We start from the raw sequence: 25,254 nt of genomic DNA, 5'->3' as shown, positions 1-25,254 counted from the left end.
AATGTATTTATTCAACAAAAAGAAAGAATAAGGCATGAACTGTAAATGTTCATTGACAAAAAAAGCAAGGAAGGGGGATTCACCTGGTTGTTTCCCCTAAAAAAGGTACACAAAAGAAAAAAAAACATGATTCAAGGTAATAAATTTTGTGGTCCATTCCAGTTCAACATTTGGTGCAGAAAACTAGCAGGAGTTTTAGCCTTAAAGTTTACAGCCATGCTGAATTGGCAGACAATAATTTATAAAAGATCACAAAAAAGATTAAACAAACAACGGAAAGGAGAGACTTGCATCCAATGCATATAAATAAAATTGATAAATCCCGAAAAACAACCCTTCAAATTTCGGACTCAAAATTGTACAGTCAAGTAATTGACTTTAAAAGTAATACAACACAGTGTCTCTCTGAGACCACAGTTAAACAATGGTATTTGTGTGGTAATCAGCTGTAAGATATTTCTGCTAAACTTATTTTGGTTGTTCTGTCCAGTTTTTTTTTTTTTTTTTTTCAATTCAAATACTAAACAAACTGGTTATGGTAAATGATTTAGGCAATAAAAGTAAACTGATGGAAAAAACTGACCATTTTGGAAATATGTTAATTTTAGGTTTCTTAATCTTGTTTCTGTTTTACATGAAGCTTCTCTGTGATGTCATTAATAGCTTTCCTTTTCTCCTTACATTCATCAGGATCGAACCAGTCAAGTAGGTTTCCAATTGGAAGAGCATAGTTCGATATTGGTTTCTGCAAAAACAGTTAAAAAAACTCCTGATTACCATGTGTTTGCTATTGTTCTTATTCCAGTATAAACAGTGTATGAACCGTGTTGACCTTTTGAATATCACAACAGCACCAATAACCATAACAATGTTCATGGCACCCTACTTTCAAAGGTTGTTTTTATACCATGCTCATTCCTGAGAACAGTATGTGCAGCTTATGACTGATAAGTTCATGCAATAATAAAATAAATGTGTTTATTTTGCTACTAAAACTGGTACAAAAGGATTTTTTAAGACTAGAATAGTATGTTGCAGGCCCAATAGACACCAGATTTGCATGCTTGTTTTGTGAAACAATAAAATAAACATGTAAACTCTATGTATGCAGATTGTGACATCATAAGAATATAGACAATAAATTTAATCATCTGCACTTGGGCACTAGTTGTTGCTTCTAGACACAAGGGCACAAGTAGATGAAATATAATTCAATTTTTCACACTAGTGGCCATTAATGTATGTGTGTAAGGATTTTTTACACCTAATTTACCTGAACAACTTTTTCAACATACTGAAGAGAAAGATTCCACAATCAGAGTAATTATCTTGTTGTGGGACTTGAGGAGAACTCGAATTTTTGTCAAACAATCGTTTACCACAAGTCTTCTCTTTTTGAGTCTTCCATTCTAAATTGAGGTATCTAAGAAAATACAACACATAAAAGTAAAGAGGTGTGACAGTCATAAGTTAAGCTACAAACGATGCACATAATGTGACTACATTAGCCTGTGTCTACTGCACTTATGAGACTTAAAACATATAAATAGAATTGACTTGAAAAAAGCATTTAGTGAACTAGAATAGTGGTTTTCCTATATATTGCCAGTTTATATATACTACATCATATTTAACGATGTAACACATATACCATTTGGGTCCTTATCTTTTTCCTGGCACTTTATAACATAATTGTTTCTGCAAGCATAATCTAATGGGTCCCCACACATATGCATATGCGATTTGGTAACAGTAAAAATAGGGCACAATCATTGTTAGATATTTACCAGTTTAATGTACACATCATTTGATCTACACATATGATTGTTTTTGCAAGCAAAAAATAATGGGTCCCCACACACGTGTTTGTGCGGATTTATGGTAAACAAACATCCTGGTTATTTTTAGATTCTTAAGGAAATTCGTTTTGCATCATTATTGTCATACAATTACAAAAAACAGTAAATAAGAACAGAAAAAATACTTTCAATTTAATCTCATGCTTTAACCTTGATATTGTCGTTCAAGGTCAGTTTATAAACACAATTTTCCAAAACTGAAAAAGCTTGATAACTTAATAAAACGACAAAGCATGGCTGCGCAAAAACAGCTGATTTGTAATCACCGACACAACTGCTTCATAAAACGTCGGTCCGGACGTCAAGCTGAGCACTCCCGCTGCATTCATCCGTCTTAATCGTAAACGAGTGAATTCTGAGCACTCCCGCTGTATTCACCGCCCTAATCGTAAACAAGTGAATTACTACCTTGAGATTTGAGACTTCCATCTAACTGACAGTGTACACATGTTATGGACTGTAAAAGTAACTATTTAACATTTCAGCACATTGGGGCTTGTATTTCTGACCTAAAACTTATTATTTTGGGGTTTAAGGGGTAAACAGGGGTGAATCCAATAAAAAGTTACAAAATTCTTTAGAATAGCTTACATTGCCCCAACCAACAAAGCATGAAACCCTCAGATTGTGTACTTGGGTCAGTACAGCCGTTTTTATTTTTTTTGTTTTGGAGGCCTGTGGGTGAACCGCTGGGTCGTTTGGGTTCAAACTTCAGGAGGATCAAATTCGGAACAATAACTAACATCTGTGCAAATTTAAATACATTTAAAGCACTCTTTTTTGACCAAACGCATTTAACAAACCAGCATAAGACAGAAACGAATATTTTGGGAGTTAAGGGGTGAAAATGGGTGAATCTTTTTTTAAGGTACAAAATTCTTTAAAATACCTTATTTTGCACCAAACAACAAAGCATATAACTCCAAAATGAAGTACTTTAGCAAGTATAGCCGTTTTAAAAATTTCACGTTTTGGGAGGCTGTGGGTGGACCGAGGGATCAAACGGGGTCAAAATTCACATGGACCATCTTTAGACCAATATCTATAATGTGTGTAAATTTGAAAAAGTTTGAACCATTCCTTCTTGACCAAAACGTTGGAACAAACCTGCGTTAGAAAAAAAGAACAAAAAAAATAGACAAAAACAAAATGTGTCCCCTTCAGGGAAGGGGAGCCACAATAAGACGACTGATGATGCCCTTACAGGTGAAATATATATCGTTAAATAACATTTGTTGACTGATTGTGATTAGGAAGCGCTGTTGCTTCGTTAATTAGACTTGAAAAAAGTCAATAATCATGTAATGAATGTAAATAAGTTTAATATTAAATGAAGCAACATATTCCAGGAAAAATACTAACAAAAATCATAGGTGTATGAAAAGAGTATCCTGTAAGTATATAAGTATCAGAGTATAACAATAAACAAACTGAAATGGTTTTGTTCGTAACAAAGTAACACCACATTAACTTCCAGTTCTTTGGTCGGTTTGTTCAAAGTTTGGCCATCACAAGGGTTTTCTATCGTCAAAAACAATATGGAAAAAGTTGGCAAAATTGCGAAGGTTGTTAGTTTTACTCAATCACTTGTGATGCCCTGGGCTTAATTTTATGTGGAACTGCTCAAATCTAAAGAAAGCTTATCGATCGAAGTAATTCTAAGTTATATAGTTTTTGAAAGTATAAAGAAACAAATAACTAGAAAGGTAAAAAGGGGCATGCGGTGCTTTAAGAGATGCTTGGGGATTAAAGGTAACCACTGGACCGATTTGAGCTAAAACTATTTAAAATCAACACATTACGAGTTGTTTATTATGACATAAAGTACTAGTAGACATAACAAATGGATAAATCCAACTAAAAGGCACAAAATTAATTGAAATACTTTACAGCACCCCAACCAACAAAGTACAAAATCCCCTGGTCCTAAGTCATTTACCATAAAAAGCACAGTTGTTATTTTTTGCTTCTGTTTTTAAGGCCAGTAGTTGAACTATTGGACTGTTCAGGGCCAAACTTTTAAAGGATCAATGTTGGATAAATAAGTAACATGTGTAAAAATTTGAATAAGTTTGAAGCACCTTTTATTGACCAAATGCAAACCAGTGCTATACAGAAAAAAATACTAACAAAAACAAGGAAAGTGAAGGGGACCCATGGAAAGGCTTCCAACACGGCTGGCAGTTATTCGATGGAATTATTACACACATTTAAGGCTTTTCCCATACATCAAGGATATAATAAATCGAACAAACAAACATAGCAACATAATTTACCTGATACTTGTGTTCTAGTAACAGAATCAACAAAGTAGCCGACCTTTTGACCCGGGAAACAAATGACAGCGAGTAACCAGTGAGATGATTTGTTGATGGGAATAAACACATAATCCTTACTGAAGAAATCGACGTTGAGAGTCCATTTTTCCACCCCTAGATGGCGCCGCTCTAATAGGCTGAAAGGTAAATGGTTTGTTAGATAGGGTAAAGATTATTGAGCATAAATTTTCACATGTAATAAAATCTCACAATGTTTGTAATTTTTTTGTTATATATGTAGATTAACTTCGTGCCAAAACTGGAAGTTCTGTTTGGTCGAGCAACGAGCATCTCATGTTAATGCTCAGTACTCGGCTGAGTACTCTCGGTGTATTGTGATGTCACAAACATTCTTAATAGCGATGCTCGGCACCGAGTACTCGGGTTCTGGCTTGGCTCGGCCCATCCCAATTAATTGACATAAACAACAAATGCCGATGTTATAATATCGTTAGACAGTAGAAAAGTAAGCAAAATTGAAAGATTACGGTTGAGCGTAGTCTTCTTTTGCCTTTCCTGATGGGCTCTGTGTAATCGTTTGAAACAGAAACAATTAAAAATATGAGAACGATCTTGATCTGATGGAAATTTCCTTCATGATGTATCTGAAAAAGTTATGTAAATATTACAATTTCGAATATTTTGTTGGCTTTTTTGTTTCCAAAGTTTTTATTGTAACAACCAACTTTTACAAATGTAATAATTCATAGGCAGCAGTAAAAATTTAAGTTAAACTGTAAATGTCCTTTAACTGATGTGCCATAAAAAAGAAAAATGATCAATAACTTAACACTTTTTTAGTTGTGAATACAAGAATCCAAAAGTTTGTTGATAACACTACACTTTACAAATCCCTATTTAGAGCAAACTTTTCACTAAGCCTTTTAAAAGAGGAGTTAATCTCACCATCAATACTGGCATCATAACCTCAAGAAGTCAAAACAATCACAAGGTGATGTTACTTTGTTGCTTACCAAATATGCTTAACTACAAGTAAAATTTGCATTAGATTATAACCACAAATTGCCAGGTCGCAGAAAAATAGCATCGGGTGCATTATTCTTCTCACAAATATATATAATAGTTGGACTCATTTGCCAGTACATTTGAAATCCAAGCGTTTCTGCAGGCCACACAACCTTTAATCAAGGGATGCATTTGGCCTGCGGGCCGCAGGTTGCCCACCCTTGCACTAAAACTAAGGACACTGGTGTAAAAAGGGTTAATATTACTTGAGATAAAAGTTGATTATAACATCATTGAGAGATTCTCCTTCATTGAGACAGACTTGGTCTTCTTTGGTGATTGTGATTTCTCCCTTGTCTGGTGGAGGAGGATAAATGGCAGGCCGAAGGTTCCCCTGTTCTATACAAATATATGTCCCCTTGGCTAAAAAAAGTTTCTGAAAATGTTACAATTAGTTCAAGTACAGACATCATAGCAACCTGTATGATGATGAAGCCAAGTGTGCTTCCATTGGAACAAGTTTTGCAAATATATCGGGCTCAGCTAATGAACTGTCAGAAGGATCGAGTAGAACCAGTTTAACAAGTGAAGCTTCTGCCAGTGTGGCTTTGTCAGGCACTCGATCATGATACACAAATTCATTGTCCTTCTTTACCCTGTTGTACCTAAAAAACATAAATTGCTGAACATGGTGCGTATTTTGTGTAGCCATGTAAACAAAACCATTGTCTAAAATCTGTAAAAAATTGAAATTTAAAGATAAAAGGGTCGAGAGCTATTCAACATAAAAAACTAGAGTACCCAAAATTACCAATATGCTAAACCTGTAAGTCAAATTGTGTATTTATAATTTTACATGGCATAAACCAATATATCATGTTGTAGTAGGATACAAAAAGTTAGGTACAATTATATAACAAAGTATTTAAAATCTTAACCATTTTACGAAAATTGCATTAAAAATTTAGTCACATAATTTTGTATCATACTTTCCAATGATGACATCTGCAGTATACTTCAAAGCATCGTCAACTTGACCTCGAATTTCACTTTTCAAAGTTTTACATATTTTTCCCGCTTCCTGGTAAAAGTCAATAGCAGATGCGAGGTATGACTCCCCCTCCCCATATTTCTCTTGATCCCAACTGCTACAACCCAAGTAAAACTGAAAATAATAAAAAAGCCTTTAGGATTCGACTTTCGGCGCTTGTGATTTCGGCTTTAGGATTCGACTTTCGGTGATTGATTCGACTTTCGGCGGATTCTCCACTGGGCCTGTGTAGCTCAGTTGGTAGAGCGCGAGTCCCGGAAAGACTCCTGTCGTGGGTTCGAATCCCACCGCAGGCTAGATTTTTCTAGCCTACGCCTTGCCATATGGTGGAGAATGCTCGGTGACCGGCTGATTCGGTATAGCGCCTTCAATGGGCCTGGCGTACTGTGATACCAACATTGTATTGATAAACAGTTTCATCATAAATTGACTGGTTTCAGCTGAAAGGGTAGTGTCCAGATGGTCAGCCAAGTACTGAAAGAATCTTGCAGCAAAATTAAAATGGACACATGCATTGTTAGTAGCTTCCTCTGAGGTTCTACTTTCCATTAGCCAAGGAAATTAAATTCCGTTCAGGCAGTTCAATTCCGAAAGGTAGCGTTTCAATAATTTTAAAATATATTCTTTCACTACATATTCTACTTAATTGCAAGAAAGGGCTGGGCACATTGGAATTGCTATTGTTTAAGTTTGAACATGCATGTATTCTAAATCAATGGGCTTACCTATGTTAAAAATTATTGCCACTTGCTCAAAAACAAAAGTGTTGTGTTGGTTGTAGACTCCAGTAAAAGAATCAGACCTGAAAAAAAGAGGTCCACTAAAGGATTTTCTACAACACATCAAGAAATGGACATAATATTTTTAATTGCAAACATTATTACAAAATTCTTATAGTAAGTATTGTTTAAACCAGGGCTTCTCAAACTGTGGGTCGGAATATATTTTTGGGGTCGCGAAACATTTTGTGTTATTATTTCAGTCACAATAAATGGTATATCTGCGTACATTTATTGGCCTCACAGAAGACTTTGTGCGGTCGTGAACATGTTTATTAGAATATATGCACTGGCGCCAGTGACGTAAATAAAAACTCTTTTGCCAAATATTTTGATACTTAAACTGCTCTAAACACATTTTGTGGAACTTAAAAGAGTATTACCAGCATAGTAGCCATATGCGCCTGACTTTTTTATGCCTATAGTGTAAAAACAATGCGAAAAAGCAGATACCGCAAGCGTCACAATATAAATTATGACGTCATAAAAGCTCAGACTGTCAATCTGTGCATCAAGTTGTTTTAGGCGCCATTAGATGGTATATATAAGTATTTCTTTAGATCAGTAATTTTGAAACACAAGCAAGCAGGCAATTGGCAACCGTTGCTGAAAGAAAGATATGTGATGCGGCTGTCATAGCGAAAAGGTTGTGCACCCCTGGGCTTAAGCATCAAGGGGTCGCGTAAAAATTTGTGTTTCAAAATGGGGTCACAGAGAAAGAAAGTTTGAGTAGCCCTGGTTTAAACTACCAAAATTAATGTTTTGATATGGGGTTGCTGTATCTTCTAAACAAAATTAAACATAGAAATTATGCTTGTTTGTTTGTTTCATTTTTATCCTCGGTGGGCGGGCAACGCCTGAATGCGTTTATGCTAACAACGAGTAAGCCGTCGAGCGGCATGTTTTACTGCAAGTCCATTGATTTTTTTTAATTTGATTTTTTTTACTTGCGGCAGTTGGTAACTTAAATTTAGTTCAACCCATCAGAAACCACTGGGTTGGAACAATGCCGCTTAAATTTCTTGCTCAGAGAAACACCAGTGGCCGAGATAGGATTAGAACCCATTTAGCCATAAAATTAAAAACGCTTGGTACAAACCATATAAATGAGCACTTTAATGCATTTTCCCCAGTAAACTGGAATCTGCTTTGCATGTAGTGAAGCTGGACAGAGTATCTTTTCAATGTATTGCATTTCCTATTACTTTGTATGCACTAGTTTGTAGTTCCAAAAACTTGTTAATGCAATCATCATACTTGAGGGGATCATCAGAATATTGTTCAGATACGTGCTGTTGTAAAGGGACAAAAAAAAACTTAGACATAAAAACAAAAAGTTGTGAATATATGGAGTAGTGAATACATGTCTAAAACATATAACCAGGTTTGCAATACTGTCCTTTTTTGTAGGGCAATGTCTTAGAAAAATTTATTTACTTATTTCTAAGAAAAGTCCTGGTTTTTGATTTGAGTCCTTATTTTGTCTTATTTTCAACAACTACAAGGAACAGACTTAGTGAAATGACAGCCAAATCCCTGCTACAAGTAAAAGTGAACCCATAGACCGGAGTTGTCGTGAGATGCAAGAATTTTATATTAACAAGGAGTTGGTGAAACAGATTGTTTCCGGCCAAAAAAGGGCCTGGGATTTAACATGGCTCGTATAAATGCAAAGATTTGTTAAAAAACATTTGTTTTGTTTGGCATGAATCACGGTACGCCAGGGCCATTGAAGGCGCTATACCGAATCAGCTGGTCACCAAGCATTCACCACCATATGACAAGGCGTAAGCTAGAAAAATCTAGCCTGCGGTGGGATTCGACACACTATGCGGTGATCGCTGGTCTGCATAGCGCTTCAGGGCTGATCCCAGGGGTGTATGTAAATAGCACTTGACCGCTGTAACCGCTGTGGCCAGCCTGTACACACTTTCCAAATGCTGTGGCCAACCTGTAAATACTGTTTGACCACTGTGGCCAGTATACTATGCTGTATGTACTGCGTAACCGTTGTGGTCAGCCTGTATGTACTGCGTGACCGCTGTGACCAACCTGTGTTTACTGCGTGACCGCTGTGACCAAGCGTTGACGGTTACAGCTAGTGGGGTAAGGGTGAGGGTTGTATTGTAAATAACACTCATTCGGGTCTCATTTACCTATATAGGTTGGTAACAGCGGTCACGCATTATTTACAGGTTGGCCACAGCATTTAGAAAGTGTGTACAGGCTGGCCACAGCGGTCACAGCGGTCAAGTGGTATTTACATACACCCTGATACCAGTTATGAATTTATGATCATCTTAACTGTTTGGCATGAAAATTTAGTTTTTCAGTTATTCTTAGTTTGGGATCCATGTCGATGGCAACCCTACATATAACTAATATCAAGCTGACCATATTGGCATTAAATGTCAGTTCTACAAGATTAAAATATTTTTTCTTGTCTATCCAATCTTTTCAAACACTTAAAACATTTTATAACAGATTTACAACTTAACTTCTTAATTAATTTTAAAACATTACTTTTCGAAGTTGATCGGCAATTTGTTCTTGCAGTTCTTCTGTCACTTTCCGGTGCGGTGTCCATCCAATCAATATTGCCATGGTTATCCTTCATCTCTATCTGTAGCATAGGGAGACGAGGTACCCCCTCCATGATTGACACTAGTTTGATCAGTTACTTTCAACAAAATATACAAAAAAACGAAACAAAAATAGGGTGTGACTGCAAGTAAATAAAACAAAGTTGCACATGTAGCTCTTACTGTATGCAAAAAAGCACACCCAACTTTTCAGCAGCCCAACTACAAAATAAGCTTTATAACCTGCTGTATCATCAGCATATCCGGGCTAGTCTGCAGAGTATGAACACTGCACATGCAAGTTGTTTTAAAACAAAATGTCCCAATTTTTATACTAAACATGTACTATTTTGATGACTGGTAGTCACCGTTCACCAATTGCGCCATCCACTTTTTTCCTTTCTAAATGTTTCAACATTGTGGTATTTTCAGCTTTAGTGCATGATATATGTCCCTATTCCCATGTTTCTCTCCTAACTTTTTCGGTCTTATACTCTTTTTGTCATATAACAACCTTTTCGAAGTTTTAAGAAAAATATCAACAATGATCATAGTATGAAGTTAAAAAAAGTTTTAAATGGTTTAGGATGGCTACAGTTACAGGACTATGAAAAACTTTCACCCACTTATTTGAAGCCTGTAACTTGGTGTTGAGCAACACTGCATTTTGTTTTCTTACATCAGGACAAATAAACTAAACCCAACGACAATTCGCTCGAAGAGTAAAATAGAATGAATAACGAATAAATGAAACAAGCATTTATAGCTTGGATAATTGGCAATTTACATAGCACAGACAAACAGTAATCACCACAGGCAAAATAGTAATGAATGCGGTACAATTAATGAATCACGTGACTGTGGAATGCGCGTACGCGATTACTGCCTTGAGGACAGTACATGAAGCGGAACCACAACAAGAGCAATTCTGGCTGTACTCTAATCTAGAGACGGGGCTGTAACAATTCAGTGACAGGGTGTCACTCGCTGCCTGTCACTGACAGGCTGTCCCATATTTGTGACAGGGTGTCCCTAAAAAACTTCAGGAAAGGGTGAAAATTGCAGAGCACAAAATCTTTCCTAGAGCGCTAGAGATGCTTACAAGCGGCCGAGCTCAATTGGATGAAACAAAGAACAAGGTTTTGTGGAGTAAGAACAAGACTGTTAATGGACTTTAGACGAATACTGAAATTGTGATTTGTGATTAAGTTACACACATAGAAAGATGTTTAAATTACATTAAAACAAAACTTGATCGTACATTTTCTATTTCTGCGTTGCAATTGATACCAAACTTTTAAAACTCCGAAAAATGTGGCAGGCTTTACCTTGAAAAGTGTTATTTCCTTTGAACTATTGCACATATGTTAGTACGGTGAATGCCAATTTTTGTGTTATAGCTGTTACCTCTTGCCTGTTAGCTATAAATAGTAACACCCCTGCCATTTAGTTTCACTGTACCTCACATCAGGAATACAACCAGTGTTTTTTGTCTTGCAATTGTGTTTCATAAATAAAGCTTTTTGTTGTTGAATGAAAGTATTTATTCAACAAAAGGAATAAGGCATGAACTGTAAATGTTCATTGACAAAAAAAGCAAGGAAGGAAAGGGGTATTCACCTGGTAGTTCCCCTAAAATGTACACACAAGAAAAACACGATTCATGTCAAAAAATGTGGTCATTTGTTCTCAGGGTCCATTCCAGTTTAACATTTTGCGCAGAAAACTAGCAGAAATTTTAGCCTCAACAAGTTTAGAGTCATGCTGAATTGGCAGACAATAATTAATAAAAGACTACAAAAAAGAATTAAACAAACAACAGAAGGGAGAGACTTGCATCCAATGCGTATAAATAATGTTCCTGTCATTTTTTCTTGATGAATCACGAAAGACCACCCTTCAGTTTTTAGAGTCAAAATTGTACAGTCAAGTAATTGACTTCAAAAGTAATATAAAACAGTGTTTCGAGACCAGAGTTGACAATAGTACTTTTGTGGTAATCAGCTGTAAGATAATATTACTACACTTGGTTGTTCTGTCAATTTTTTCCATTCAAATAATAAACAAGACTTCTTTCTTTCTGGCTATAATAGAGAGTTTCTTCTTTCAATTCCACTGTGAGAACAACAGTGCTTCCATTCCAAATGCTGTGCAACAAAATTTTCACCCTTCTTAAAGTTTCAAAGAAAATGTAGTAAAGTCAACAATGCACGAAACACCTAAATAACAACAAAATTAAGTCATATTGACTTCAAAAAACATATACTGGTTATGGTGAATGTTTAAAGGCTGGTAAACCGATAAAAAAACTGACTATTTTGGATAAAATTTTAGGTTTCTTTTTCTTGTTTCTGTTTTTCATGAAGCTTCTCTATGATGTCATTAATAGCTTTCCTTTTCTCTTTGCATTCATCAGGATCGAACCAGTCAAGTAGGTTTCGAATTGGAAGAGCATAGTTCGATATTGGTTTCTGCCAAAAAAAATTGAAATAAAAACCAGTAATACAATACATTTTGAATACTTTGCTGATAAAACTGGTCTGAGTGGATTTTTCAGGACTAGAATAGTATATTGCAGGCCCAATAGACAGATTTGCATGCTTGCTTTGTTAAACAATGAAATACACATGCAACTCTTTATCGAACAATGCAGATGGTGATGTCATAAACAATAAAATCATCAAATTTAACCTATGTATACAGTACAGTAACCTATGTATAATAATTATTACTTATAGCCACAAGTAAATGAGATATATTTCATTTTTCAACACTTGTACCCGTTGATGAAATAAAGGACACACGGTGGAACTGTTTACACTAAATTTACCTGAAACACTTTTTCAACATACTGCAAAAGAAAGATCCCACAATCAGAGTAATTATCTTGTTGTGGGACTTGAGGAGAACTCATTTTCATGGAATTTTTGTCAAACAAACGTTTACCACAAGTCGTCTCTTTACGAGTCTTCCATTCTAAATTGAGGTATCTAAAAAAATACAACACATAAAAGTAAAGAGGTGTGACAGTCATAAGTAAGCTGCATACAATGCACATAATGTGGATACATTAGCCTGTACCAACTGCGCTAATGAAACTGGAATACAAATAAATACAATAGACTTGAAAAAAGTAAATAATGATGTACTGAATGTAAATAAGTTTAATATTAAATGAAGCAACATATTCTACGAAAAATACTAACAAAATCATAGGTGTATTAAAGAGCATCCTGTACTTTTGTACTTTTGTATCTAATATAAATGTCAACTTACTCTCGAATAATGGTGGCAGTCTTCGATCGACTTGGTCCTCGAAGGGAATCAAAAATCAATATACACGGCTCCCTATATTGGATTTTATCCACATTTTCTTCAAAGTCAGAAAACTTAAAATTGTATGTAGATGGAGAACTAGATTCCTCGGCTGGAAAAAACAAACATATCAGACCAAAAGTAACCAAAAGAATAGGCAAGCAGGGATATTTCTTTGCTAAAAACAGAAGGCTTAGGTATTTCTTATTATGCATACTTTCTATACAGCAACATAACAAACTGATTGCGTTATAGCATAAAAAGTGTTTTTCTATGTACCACTGTTTGTCGAGAATTGTAACTAATTACTTGCAAGCATTTGTATATTTTTGTTTCAACAATTCAAAACACTGGTTAAGAATTGCAAATTGATTATTGCTGAGAGAAAAAAAACAAAGATTTCTACTTACAATTCGTAACAGTTGCTAAAGCAGGGGCTTCCGATTTTTCTTGATTCAAGCAAGGCTCTTTTGCTACTGTTTTTTCTGGACTGCCATTAACAGTGTCTGTAAAAATGGGGGAACTCCCCTTTGCGCAATTGTTCACAGTGCAGGAAATGTTTGTTTCTTTTTGGTCTGTGTCAGGACACACATCAATTGCCTTTTCATTATTTTCTGGTATGTTGCAGTTGTCAGTTTTTACAGCTTCAGTAGAGCTTATTTCCTTATCATCTCCATACTCATTAGCAATTTTTACAAGACCACTAGAGGCAATGTTAATGTTCAGTCGCACCACATTAACTGCCAGTTCTTTGGTCGGTTTGTTCAAAGTTTGGTCGTCACACGGGTTTGGAGACTTTGAAGCCGCACTTGGAGCACCTGGCGCCGCAACTGAAGATACCTCAATAGTTTCACTTTCGGTTTGAGGTTCAAGTGTTTTTTTGGCACAGTGAGGAGACTGTCTACTTTGTTTCGATACTGGTTGTAGCACCAACTGTGGGAGACGGTTTTCTGTCGACAAAAACAATATGGAAAAAATAAGCAGAACTGCGAAGGTTGTTTTAAACCAGGGGTGTGCAACAGGTGGCCCAGGAGCCACAATTTGTAAAAAAAAATTTAAAAAAAAAATTAAAAAAAAATTAAAAAAAGTCTCCTAAGTTTCTATACTATACATCCCAAATATAAGCTAAACCTAGGTTTTCCAACCACTGGGCCATACAACAGTTCACTTCACTGAGTGTGACATAATAATTCCCTTTGTCCAGTAAACAATTATTTTTTTGTGAAAGCCAGTGTTGTGGCGAAACTCAATATGTCTTGGAAAGTGGCCCCGCTTGATGTCCGAAATCGGTTATATGGCCCACTGACGAAAAATGTTGCACACCCCTGTTTTAAACCAATGGTTCTCAACAAGAGCCCACACCCCCAGCTGTATTCCGGGGGGCCACAGGTGTAGGTTCATTATAAACATGCACCAAACTTAAGTCAGCCATTTTCTTTTAAAATGCTCAAGAATTAAGCAGTGTTTTTTTGAGGTGTTTTCTCCAGCGGTTTCCCAAAATTTGGACTTGCAACTACAGTACTATTTTTTGGTATTTAAATGAAACACTTGCGGTCTCTTAAAACTACTTAGCGGTCACCCAAACCAAACCTTAAAAAAAACCTGTAAAGTGTGTGTTGCAAATTTAATTTTAAATTTAATCAACTATTTCCGACAATATTTGTCCATATTGAGGTTTATTATTGGCATAAACTTAACCTGATAGATAATGGATCATGTTATAGCAGGGGGCCACAAGGGGTTACTTATAGTGGGCCACAAGGCCGGAAAGTTACTTTAGGAAGCCTTGGTGCATAAAAGGTTGAAAACCACTTGGGATTTAGTCGGTTTGCATCGGTTCTTTTAAGATCAGCGAACCGGTTAGCATTACTGGTTACTGTCAATGGACTTTTTGTAAAAGAACCCGCTTACAAAAAGTTTTAATCCCACCACTGGAACCACTGCATTTAGGCATTTTCTAAGCATCAAGGATAGAACAAATCGAACCAACAAACAGATTAACATATTCTACCTGCTACTTGTGTTCCGGTAACAGAATCGACAAAGTAGCCGACCTTTTGACCTGGGAAACAAATGACAGCGAGAAACCAATGAGAAGCTTCGTTGATTGGGATGAAAACAAAATCTTTCTCGAATAAATCGACGTTGCGTGTCCACTTCTGCACCCTTCGATGACGACGTTCTGATGGGCTTAAAGGTAAATTATTTGTGAGAGGGTGTGAAGATTATTGAGCATGAGTTTTCATATGAAAGAAAATCTATTGACGTTTTAATTTTTTGTTGTTGTAGATGCAGATTTTTAACTTAACTTTGGAGTCCATACTAAACTGTTAGAGTTAAATAAGTAAAATTTAGTTGATAGGCATGTGCCAAACTGGAAGTTCTGTTTGGTCGGAGCATCTCACATCAATGCTCGGTACTCAGCTGAGCGTGTATTGTGACGTCACAAACATTTTGAATAGCAATGCTCGGTACCAAGTACACAGGTTTTGGCTCGGCTCGGCCCATTCCTATTAATCGACATAAACAACAAATGCCCATGCTATAATTACGTTAGACAGTAGAAAAGTCAGCAAAATTGGAAGATTACTTTAGATTCTTGTCTTCATTTGCTTTTGCCTTTCCTGCTGGGTTCTGTGTTAAACGTTTGTAAAAGAAGCAACTAAAAATGTGTGAGCGGTCTCGATCAGATGTACTTAAAATCTCCTCCATGATGTATCTGAAAAAGTAAAATAAATAACAGAATCAGAATATTTGATTTAATTAATGTTTTCCAAAATTTTAGTTGAAACAACCAACTTTTACAAATATAATTAATTCACAGACACCACTAAAAATTTAAATTGATTGTAAATGTACTTCAATGGATGTGTGCATAAAAAAGAAAAATGATCAATAACTTGAAACTTTTTTAGTTGTGAATACAAGAATCCAAAAGTTTGTTGATAACACCACACTTTACAAATCCCTATTTAGAGCAAAACTATCATTAAACGTGTTAAAAAGTGAACCTTATGTACTGGTATCAGAAACTCAAGTAGCAAAAAAAGTCTAAATTTATCTCTTGCCACTCTGAAACCCTGGATTTACCCCCTTTTAATTTGTGTCCGATTATTTCTATTACTGTGAACTGAGACTGTGACAATTTACCCCAGTGTGAAACTTAAAAATCTTATTCCATTTTTTGTACCCCTGACCCTCTTGGAATTAGAAGAGCTGCAAACACCAGTGTGGGAACAACTGCTTCAACTAAGGAAACTGGTGCAAAAGTAGTAACATTACTTGAGATAAAAGTCGATTATGACATCATTGAGAAATTCTCCTTCATTGAGACAGAATTGATCTTCGTTGGTGATCGTGATTCCTCCTTTGGCTGGTGGAGGGGGATAAATGGCAAGTCTGAAAACAGTAACAAAATGGTTAATAACGTCCAATCACTACTTAAACAAGCTATTTTAAATTGAACTACAAATCCAAATCATTTTACCTTTGTATCTGTATTTTGCAAATATTGGTCTTTTAGTATTTTTTATTATAAAGTAAACAACATTTTAATTAGAGATGTGTAGAATATTTGGTTTGCTGAATTTTTTCGATCAAATCCGCTATTATTGCAAAGATTGGGTTTAAACAGGATAAATTGTTGCGATTCAGCCAAAAACAAATCTTATACAAACCTAAATTTGATCCATAAAACGAGTCTTTTGTTATGCTAAGATACCACACAATCTTTCAAACTATGCCATAACTAAAATATCGTCAACTATTATGATTTTTAAAACATTATTGTTTTCTCTACTTCATTAGCAACCATGGCCAGGGTAACCTTTAACCCACATAACTAAAATGATAATAAAATACAACTATGCTGTTGTATAGAACCACTGCTTTTGCTGTTTTATGTTGAACTTGTAGGTTACGGGCATATGAATTTAGAATTTGTGATTAGTTGGACTGGAATTATCCAAATTGCACATAAATTGTGATAAAATCATCTTATCATGACATGTTCAAAAATGTCTACAATAAAAAAAAATCTGAATTAAATTGCAAACAATTTTTAAACCACTAAATGAAATTTGTATAAATATAAGAAGAAATTTTAGTTTTAAGTGAAACCTACTGTTTTCGCTGCCCCTGAAATACTGGATGAACATCAATGCAATCATTCACTGCAACTGCTTGTGGCAAACGATTGCTTCGGGAGCGTGTGAAACGAATCAACTTTTGCTCAGGACTCATTCCAACATGCAGTATCTGTGTCTGGTGTACAAAAAAAGTATCTTTGAACATTAAGAACATTATTTGTCATCTAGAACAGTAAATAGAACCACAAGATAATGTGATAACTAGAAGGGTGGCTTAGCACATATTGCCCTTGCATATACACTATAACCTATTTTAAAACATAAATATATTTCCTATGTTTATTTTGTATTGGGTCCCATATTGGCCATCGTCTTTTATAACTTTAGTCGTTTCTGCAGGCAAAAACTCATGGGTCCCCACACATGCAAAGTTGAAAATAATGCAATTCAAGAGATAACCATGAGAAAGTCGGGTGTTGTAAGGTAAAACACAGTGATCGGCACAGGGCGTAAATAATAATACTATGTAGAATACAAACTATAAAATTAAATTCAGCCCAGATATTGTTTGAAGTATGTCCTATTTAACATTTTAAAAAACTGACCCATTTTAGGGGGCTAGTAAGGCAACTAATTGGGTTTGACACACTAACTAAAAAATATATAAAAACCACAATGACTCAATCAATAGTACTGCAAAATTTCAGCCCAATCCTCCAATGTTTAAAATTTCGACCACTAGAGGTGTTTTGAGCAACAACCGTTACTGTTTCTGACGTCATAGGGCTGTTAGCAAGCCCCTAACTGCCATGGCGCAAAAACAACCACCAAGCAACCCACCAACGAGCAACATACAACTGGTTGCCCTTGTAACACTATTGCTCCAAAGAAATCTTTCGTCTGTGGTGCCCAGCAACATACAAATACGTTTTACACTTTAAGGGCTTGTGGGGTAAATGTTCGGACTACAGGGTTAAACACAACAATCGACACATATAAATGGCATACTATACAAGAAATCCAAATTTCAGCCAATTCTGACACTGTTCAAAAAACTCACCCATTTTAGGGGGCTAGCGGGGTAAATACTGGGGTTATCAACAAAAACAAAGTGGGATGCACATCTACATGAATATATCTACCATCTGTGTAAATTTCAGCCAAATCCATCACACATTTGATAGAAAAACGAGTCGGAGAAACTTTAGGAAGAAAAAAAAGGAAGAAAAAAAAAGAAAAAAAAACAAAACAATTCGAGTAAAAGCACTTTAAAGCACTTTTTCTTGACCAAACGAGCTTCAGGGAAGGGGACCCATAATTATTAGAAAACATTACCCCAAATGTTTTCAATTTAATCTCTTGCTTTGACCAAGATTGTGTTAAAGTCGTACACAACAATAACACTGTAAAACTTTTTCATTGTATTTACAAACTCTTGATGTAAACACAGTGAAAAAGTTGTGCAGTGTTTTATGTGAATGATTTTAACAAGGTAAGGCTTAGTTGGCAATATGCAGCTTGCAGATAATATTTTGGTTGATGCAAGACATACTACAATGTTATAAGCAGAGTTGCCATTGATACGGACGTAAAAAATAAGGACAACCAAAAATTGTTTTTTGAAACAAACGAAAGAAACATTTTCAAAATCTTTGCATTTACACAAGCTATGACATATCACATGTCATATATTTTGCCAGAAACAATCAGTTCCAGCAATTTCTTCTTCTTACAAAATACTTTTCCCTGTAGCAGGGGGTTTGACTGTCATTTCACTATGTTTGTTCCTTGTAATTGTTAAGAAAGACAAAATAAGAACAAGTCGAATGCAAGGACATTATTTTAGAAATAAGGACATTAAAGTTTACTAAGACATTGCCCTTCAAAATAAGGACAAACATTAGAAAAAAAGGACAGTATGGCAACCCAGGTTATTAGGGATGTGCCAAAACTGCAAGTGTTCTGTTTGGTCGAGCACCGAGCATCTCACGTTAATGCTCGGTGGTCAGCCAAGCACGCTCGGTACATTGTGACGTCACAAACATTCCCTAGTACACGCAAGTTTTAGCATTACAAGGTCGCTTTCGTCACCGGCGGTATATTAAGCTGTACAGGCCCATGAAGTTTGCGTTTTTTCACGATCATATCACATTTAAATAAACAGTCATTTTTGTTCTTGGATACCCTTTCAAACAAATTTTTGTATGTGAATGTGCAAATTTAGTGCTCGGGTCAGTTTGTGCAACTGCTCGGCCGAGCACTGAGCATCAAAAACGGCAATGCTCGGTACCGGGTACTCGGGTTCTGGCTCGGCTCATCCCTACTGGTTATAGGTCATACAGTATTCAACATCATTATGTTTGGGTGGCTTACCGTGTGTTTTGCTACTTGTGAACTTCCAACAGGAGAGCTCACCATCATAGACTTGCTATGGTGATTCTAAAAAGTTTTTAATAAATGTATTACTGTTTTAGAGTATTGTTGCCACAATAAGTTTTTAAAGTATGACAAAAATGTGATTTTAATCAGACAACAAAAAGATGTATTGCACAGCTAAAAACCCATCCTCTTTTTTATTTACTTAAAACAAAGAAAGGAATACATTACTCATTAGACAGTCATAGAGTAGTTAGATAATAAAAAGGTAAGTTAGAAGACACTTAGTGGGTTTATATATTTTCTATGTTCTGTATAAGGTCAATTCTTGTGTTAACCTTATGCGAAGGACATTTAACATTGTTTACATGCCTAAAATCACATGTGGTTTTGCACAGTTTAGACTTCAGTAACCAAAAGAGACAAATTTATATTAATGCACATTGCACTAAAAATAGATTTACTTGGGCTGGTGATTGATGCGGTGTTAGTTCTTTTGATATGTTGGTTTTTCCGAAGTGTTGGACAAGTTCTGCATTAGCAATTCTACACTGTCGGTTGTTCGATTCCGTTCGGGTAAGTTTTGCCACAAAACTCTGCAACAATTAGAGCTCATATTAAATTTCTGGAAAACAGAAATGTACAAACAAGTACATCAGTGAAAATAAATCTGTCACACATTTTTTGTGTCATGTCATTCATAGCGCTCCTGTGGTTGTTGTTTCCAACAAAACCCAAAACATCTCCTGTTACATAAACACACATATATATATGAGAGAACTCCTTGATTACTGGGATCAGTCCTGTAGTGTTCAGGCCAGCAATATTAGCACACTTGTGCATATGTAACAATACATCAGGCCTGCAAGAGGTATGTACCAAATCAATCCCTGATTTCTGCAAATCAAAAATTAAAATCAACACGCACAAACCTGGGGTTTTTGTAGTTTTCTTCGTAGGAAGTCCAGTTTCTGTGGAATTAAATCACCTTGAATAGAGTGCCATTGTGAGCAAATGTAAAAAATAATGAAGATTTGGTCATCTAAAAAAAACAGCATAACACATTAGTAGTTATTTGATTCCAACATTTTTTTGGTTATTTTATTTTAAGAATGTATTACAGTAACCTTTTTCGATAAATGCTTCACTTAACAATTCAGAATACTTTCATTCCCCCCTAATATACTACATAGTAAATGCTAAACCATGCAACATATAAAATTGGGTCTTTAATCAACTTCATATATTCCCAGAGTTATTGTCTATTTACAAACCACATGTACAAATTATGGTAAATTACCCCCCAAAGATTTTGAATTTCTCCCCTGGTTGGGAACCACTGCTTTAAAGTATGGGTAGTGATTTATTATGGAATGATTCATTAACTTAACTGTTAAAACACAGACTGATAAATTTTGGGGCTAGGCGATAACAAATCTGGGAATTTCACTTGAGATGGGCTAAAACTGCAATTGTTATGTTAGATCGAACACCGAGCATCTCACGTTGGTGCTTGGTGTATTGTGACATCACCAATGGTTCGCTATTCGGCGCTATTTTTGGAGCTTTCCAAGGTACCTTACATCACCAGTGGTGCATTAAAGCTGTACAAGCCCAAGAAGTAAGCGTCATTCCACCATCTACTGCATTGTTCTTAACACTAGTTTTGTATGTTATCAGGGCATGAATATGCAACTTTCATGCTCGAGTCAGTTTGTGCAACTGCTCGGCCGAGCACCGAGCATAAAAAACATCGATGCTCGGTACCGAGTACTCGAGTTCTGGCTCGGCTCGGCCCACCCCTAAATTTCACCTTACAGGAATCCTACCTGTCCCCCCAGGGTCAAAATAGGGGATTTTGCCAGGCACCATTCCAAGTTGGCTTCTTAACAAGGGCACATAATCATTATCAATAGTGAAGAAAATACACGCTTGTGGATCTTCTACTGACAGTTCAACTTTAGAGATTGCATACCACGGAATCTGGACTATGCAACTTTGCATTGTCATGCTAATGTCTTTACCACTCCACTGCAAAAACAAACACAGCCGAATTTATATTCTACATGAAACAAAATGTATCTGTTACAGTACAGTATGTCAGCAACCTTTTTGGCGACACATGCCATTTTACTGGTTATTTCCAAATGGTAATGGCTTTGTGTGCCAACATATTTCTGGGTATAAGGGTTTGTGCCACCTGATCTTTATTTAAGAAGCCATTTTGCTACAAAGGTATACATAACAAATTGTCTTTCACTTAAATTTGTTTTGCAAAATGAGGACCATTGACCTTTTGCTGGGCACAAGATGAATTTAATGACCTTTTGATATAGTTTTCAATAGCATTAGTGTTGAACAATATTGATTGGCCTAATTTATACATGAAGTATTGTTTCTCGATTTACTTTTCAACATAAAGAAGCTATTTCGTGACGAAAATTTTTAACTGTGTTTGTGATATCTATTAGTTGACCTTCAGACAACAACCATTTATCACGGCTATCCAAAACATCTGCTTCATTTTACAAATTTTATGATAATATTCAACAACATTTTTCCTAAAGTCCAAGCTATGAAACCATTGCCAATACTAAAAATGTGCATGCTAACAAAATACACCATATAGCATTGCTGGGCTAAAGCAGAAGATTTCTAATCACCAAAAAGACTGCCTGGTGATACGTCTGACAATGCGTGAAGCAAAACAGAGACCTCTTACTTTGCATTAAATTATACACAACCACAGTTATACACAAGTAAATTACTCTCTTGACATTTATATATTCGGGGCTGTTAAGGTAACCAATCGAGCAATCAGGCTAAACAAGTAAATAAAAAACAGGAAAACCCACTACAAACAACTATTTAAAAGCATATTAGGGCTTGTATTTATATGAACTTAAGGGCCATCAATCTAAAAACAAATGTTTTGGGGTCAAGGGGTTAAACATTTGTGAATCTACTTAAAGTTATAAAATACTTGATAATACTTTACAGTGCACGAACCAACAAAGCAGGAAACTCCTAGCTCATGTACTATACCAGGGGTTGGCAACCCTCGGCACACGAGGTGGTTTTTCATGGCACGCCAACCGATTTGCGTGCTTATGTTGAAGTAACAATTTAACCCGATACTCTTCTTGTTTATATTTTTTAGCATGCCGTTTTCTTAAAATCCAGCCTTACATGCAAAAACACTCTGCTTTCTTTATATTATTGATATCTGCTGGAATGAACAACTATTATTTAGAAAAGTAAATTGGCATGCGTCGCCTCAAAGGTTGCCGAACCCTGTACTATACTAAGTTCAGCTGTTTTGGGGGGATCTGTGGGTGAACCGCTGGGTCATTTGGGGTCAAACTTTAGAAGGATCAAATTGTATAACTACCTATTATTATTGAGTTATGATTTACAAACACAAATATTCAAAACGCATTTTTTTTGTTTACCCTACTCTGCACAGGCTCCTTATGGTGAAACTGGCCAATGCGGACTGACTTAAGTAAAACACAGAGCGTCGCAGTTTTCCATGCAGGCAGGGTTTTCTGGCAAGTTGCCTGTATATGAGAAGTTGTTTCTGTAGTGGACTGAACTGAAAAAAAGAATATACAGATGGTGACGTGGCTGCAAATTTTAGTCGGGCACAGAAGTGGCCTTTTGTGTGTTTAAATATAATATTTTGAATGAATAATGTATCAATTGCTAATAACTACTGTTTTTACCTGCTTCATTTTCATTTAGAGATTCTTTTCTTCTTTTGCATGGAATCGGAGAGTCGTCACCATTTCTGTAAACAATAAGAAAACATGACTGAAAGCCTTTTTGCAAAATATGAATCAGAAGCCATATCTTATCAACCATATACCAAACAATCGTAAGCGCTTAAACAGATATATAAGGAGCTGTAAAGGTACTAGTGATGGGACGATACCAGGTTTTGAAGCGAGTACCGATACCGAGTACGAGTACCACATGTATATACCTTCGATACCGAGTACGATTACCGAGTACTTAAGTGTAGTCTTGTACTTAGTTGTATATCACTGGCTAATTTATCTACCATGGTCGGGGTACAGACGTGCACACACACACGCCGAAAAATGTAATCACCAAGTGATAGCAAAAAATATATACGTAAACTGGCGGAACTTTTTCCCGATTTTGTGCTGTCCGAAGCAAAAATATGGCATAAAGTTGCCCATATTCTTATGGTGTAAATCGGCCTTCGGTACTCGCACGTTGGTATCGAAAACTGAGACAAAATATTTCGATACCGAGTACGAGTATCGATACCACTGAAATCGTTCGATACCATCGATACCATCGATACCAAGTACCGGGTACCCGTCCCATCACTAAAAGGTACCCACTGGACATATCAAGCTAAAGTTTTGAACAGCAAACAAGGAACCTACTATAAACAATTGTTTAAAATCAGCACAATAATCCTTAAATTTTTAACCTTAAGGACTGGTAAATCGTAAATATTCTGGGCTTTAAGAAATGAAAATGGGGGAATCTAGCTTTTAACCAGGACTTAAGTCATAACAGTTACAAAATACTTTACAATGTACCAACCAACAAAGTACAAAACTCCTAGATCATGTACTATACTATAGTAACTATAGTATGCAGAGCCTTCAAAAAAATATGTTTGGGGGGGTGTGGGTAAGCTGGGTCATTCTGGATCAAACCTCTAGAGGGGCAAATTTGAATAACTACCCAACATGTGTGTAAATTTAAACAAGTTTGAAGGACTCTTTCTTGACCAAATGTGTGGAACAAACCAGCATTAGACAAAACAAGAAAAAAATGTGGACAAAAACATTATGTGAAATGTGACCCATAATTACAATACAATGCAGATTTTTTGCTGGTCGGCCGTCACACATTTTAACATTAAAAAGTGGCTATTACAATAATCTGCAATTAGATGATATGCTGTGCATAGTTAAATATGTTTAAACAACAGACATTACAATTTGTTATAATCTTCTTACGTGTGAACTTGTTGCAGAAATACTGATTCAGGTTGATTAGGAGAATTGTTGCAAGTGGATTCCAAAGTTGTATCTTCAGATGGTTGTAGCTCTTAAATAGCAATTATGTAAAATATCATTTAGGCGCAAATAGTCCCTTAAAAGTGGTACATTTTTACCACTATTAAGCAATGTATAATAAATGTTTGGGATGTCACAATACACCAAGCATGCTGGACCAAACACCAAGCATTAACGTGAGATGCTCAGGGCTCAACCTAACAGAACAATGGCTGTTTTGGCAAATGACAAATGCAATACTATGGTAAAACATCCAAAAAGTTTCTTAAGTTTTGTTTTTTCTTTTGCATTTGTCATTTATGCACATTATGACATAAATTAGGATCCCAAAAGTAAAAAAAGTACCTTCAATTTTCTGTTTTTTTGCAGATTCTTTTCCAACGTCTGTTTCAACTTCAGCTTCGTCACTTGAATCTGAGATTGTAATGAATTCTGTTGACAAAAATTGCATGACAAAATCATTTTTGTAAATATTTTTTATGATATGATTATTTTATGTACCAGATTTGCAGTTGTTGTCTTGTGGAACAAGCTGGCAACTCTTTTTCACTTTAAGAGTTTCATTTCTCCTCTACAAAATACAAAAACAAGTTCACAATATTTAACAATCTATACAGCATCCCTTGAAAAAAATTTATCATAGCATTCTCAATACACGACATTTGTTTGTAAATGAGGTATTTTGCAACAGTTTAAAGCAGCTGAGTTATTTTTATTTTAAGTTGGATTGAGTTTTTCGCTTGTAAAGCAACTCACAGCAGCATAATTGCGCGAAAATATTAAAAAAAAACTGTTTTTGGTGCATGATGCTGCCTACATTTATGCAAAACAACTTATAAGCATAAACTTGATTCTAT

General features: G+C 35.8%; 2 protein-coding genes and 1 non-coding gene across 8 annotated transcripts in view; 1 reads left to right on the top strand and 2 right to left on the bottom strand.

Moving 5' to 3' along the window:
• Positions 1-220: 220 nt before the first annotated feature.
• Positions 221-9,693, bottom strand: LOC145232190 (sentrin-specific protease 6-like). Of its 3 annotated transcripts, XM_080096729.1 has the most exons (11): positions 9,497-9,693; positions 8,073-8,265; positions 6,920-6,996; positions 6,133-6,308; positions 5,623-5,808; positions 5,410-5,542; positions 4,666-4,782; positions 4,136-4,314; positions 2,126-2,241; positions 1,274-1,423; positions 221-745 (listed from the first exon to the last, which is right to left on the bottom strand). In XM_080096729.1, exons 9-11 carry the CDS (start codon positions 2,140-2,142, stop codon positions 631-633), a joined length of 282 nt encoding a protein of 93 aa, XP_079952855.1. In that variant the 5' UTR covers positions 2,143-2,241; positions 4,136-4,314; positions 4,666-4,782; positions 5,410-5,542; positions 5,623-5,808; positions 6,133-6,308; positions 6,920-6,996; positions 8,073-8,265; positions 9,497-9,693; the 3' UTR covers positions 221-630. The 3 variants fall into 3 exon arrangements, with proteins under 3 accessions (XP_079952855.1, XP_079952854.1, XP_079952856.1); XM_080096728.1 differs by having other exon boundaries at positions 5,410-5,808; XM_080096730.1 differs by lacking the exons at positions 4,666-4,782; positions 5,410-5,542; positions 5,623-5,808; ... (2 more) ...; positions 8,073-8,265; positions 9,497-9,693 and adding an exon at positions 4,388-4,655.
• Positions 6,417-6,490, top strand: Trnas-gga (transfer RNA serine (anticodon GGA)). Its single transcript has one exon. It is a non-coding gene; the product is annotated as a tRNA-Ser (tRNA).
• Positions 9,694-11,095: 1,402 nt separating the features above from the next.
• LOC145233209 (uncharacterized) overlaps positions 11,096-25,254 on the bottom strand; it is a 41,980-nt gene continuing 27,821 nt past the window's right edge. For all 4 annotated transcript variants that reach the window (XM_080097888.1, XM_080097885.1, XM_080097886.1 and 1 more), the window contains 18 exons: positions 24,899-24,968; positions 24,743-24,829; positions 24,338-24,428; positions 23,060-23,124; positions 22,787-22,929; positions 21,164-21,365; positions 20,267-20,376; positions 19,799-19,930; positions 19,332-19,397; positions 16,994-17,133; positions 16,153-16,269; positions 15,461-15,589; positions 14,882-15,060; positions 13,281-13,820; positions 12,832-12,982; positions 12,386-12,545; positions 11,870-12,026; positions 11,096-11,774 (listed from right to left, as the gene is read on the bottom strand). In XM_080097888.1, the coding sequence (XP_079954014.1) occupies positions 11,886-12,026; positions 12,386-12,545; positions 12,832-12,982; positions 13,281-13,820; positions 14,882-15,060; positions 15,461-15,589; positions 16,153-16,269; positions 16,994-17,133; positions 19,332-19,397; positions 19,799-19,930; positions 20,267-20,376; positions 21,164-21,365; positions 22,787-22,929; positions 23,060-23,124; positions 24,338-24,428; positions 24,743-24,829; positions 24,899-24,968 (2,523 nt within the window). In that variant the 3' untranslated portion in view covers positions 11,096-11,774; positions 11,870-11,885. The remainder of the gene's footprint in view (positions 11,775-11,869; positions 12,027-12,385; positions 12,546-12,831; positions 12,983-13,280; positions 13,821-14,881; positions 15,061-15,460; positions 15,590-16,152; positions 16,270-16,993; positions 17,134-19,331; positions 19,398-19,798; positions 19,931-20,266; positions 20,377-21,163; positions 21,366-22,786; positions 22,930-23,059; positions 23,125-24,337; positions 24,429-24,742; positions 24,830-24,898; positions 24,969-25,254) is intronic.

Source organism: Phallusia mammillata, chromosome 6 (genome assembly GCF_965637545.1).
Source record: "Phallusia mammillata chromosome 6, kaPhaMamm4.hap1.1, whole genome shotgun sequence".
NCBI lineage: Eukaryota > Metazoa > Chordata > Ascidiacea > Phlebobranchia > Ascidiidae > Phallusia > Phallusia mammillata.
Note: the sequence above shows the minus strand (reverse complement) of the source record. Positions and strands in the feature narration are given on the sequence as shown.

Excerpts from the sequence above, each read along its gene's own strand:
- LOC145232190 (XM_080096728.1), bottom strand. Across the intron at positions 746-1,273 it reads ATGTTGAAAAAGTTGTTCAG|AAACCAATATCGAACTATGC; the intron begins GTAAATTAGGTG and ends CTGTTTTTGCAG.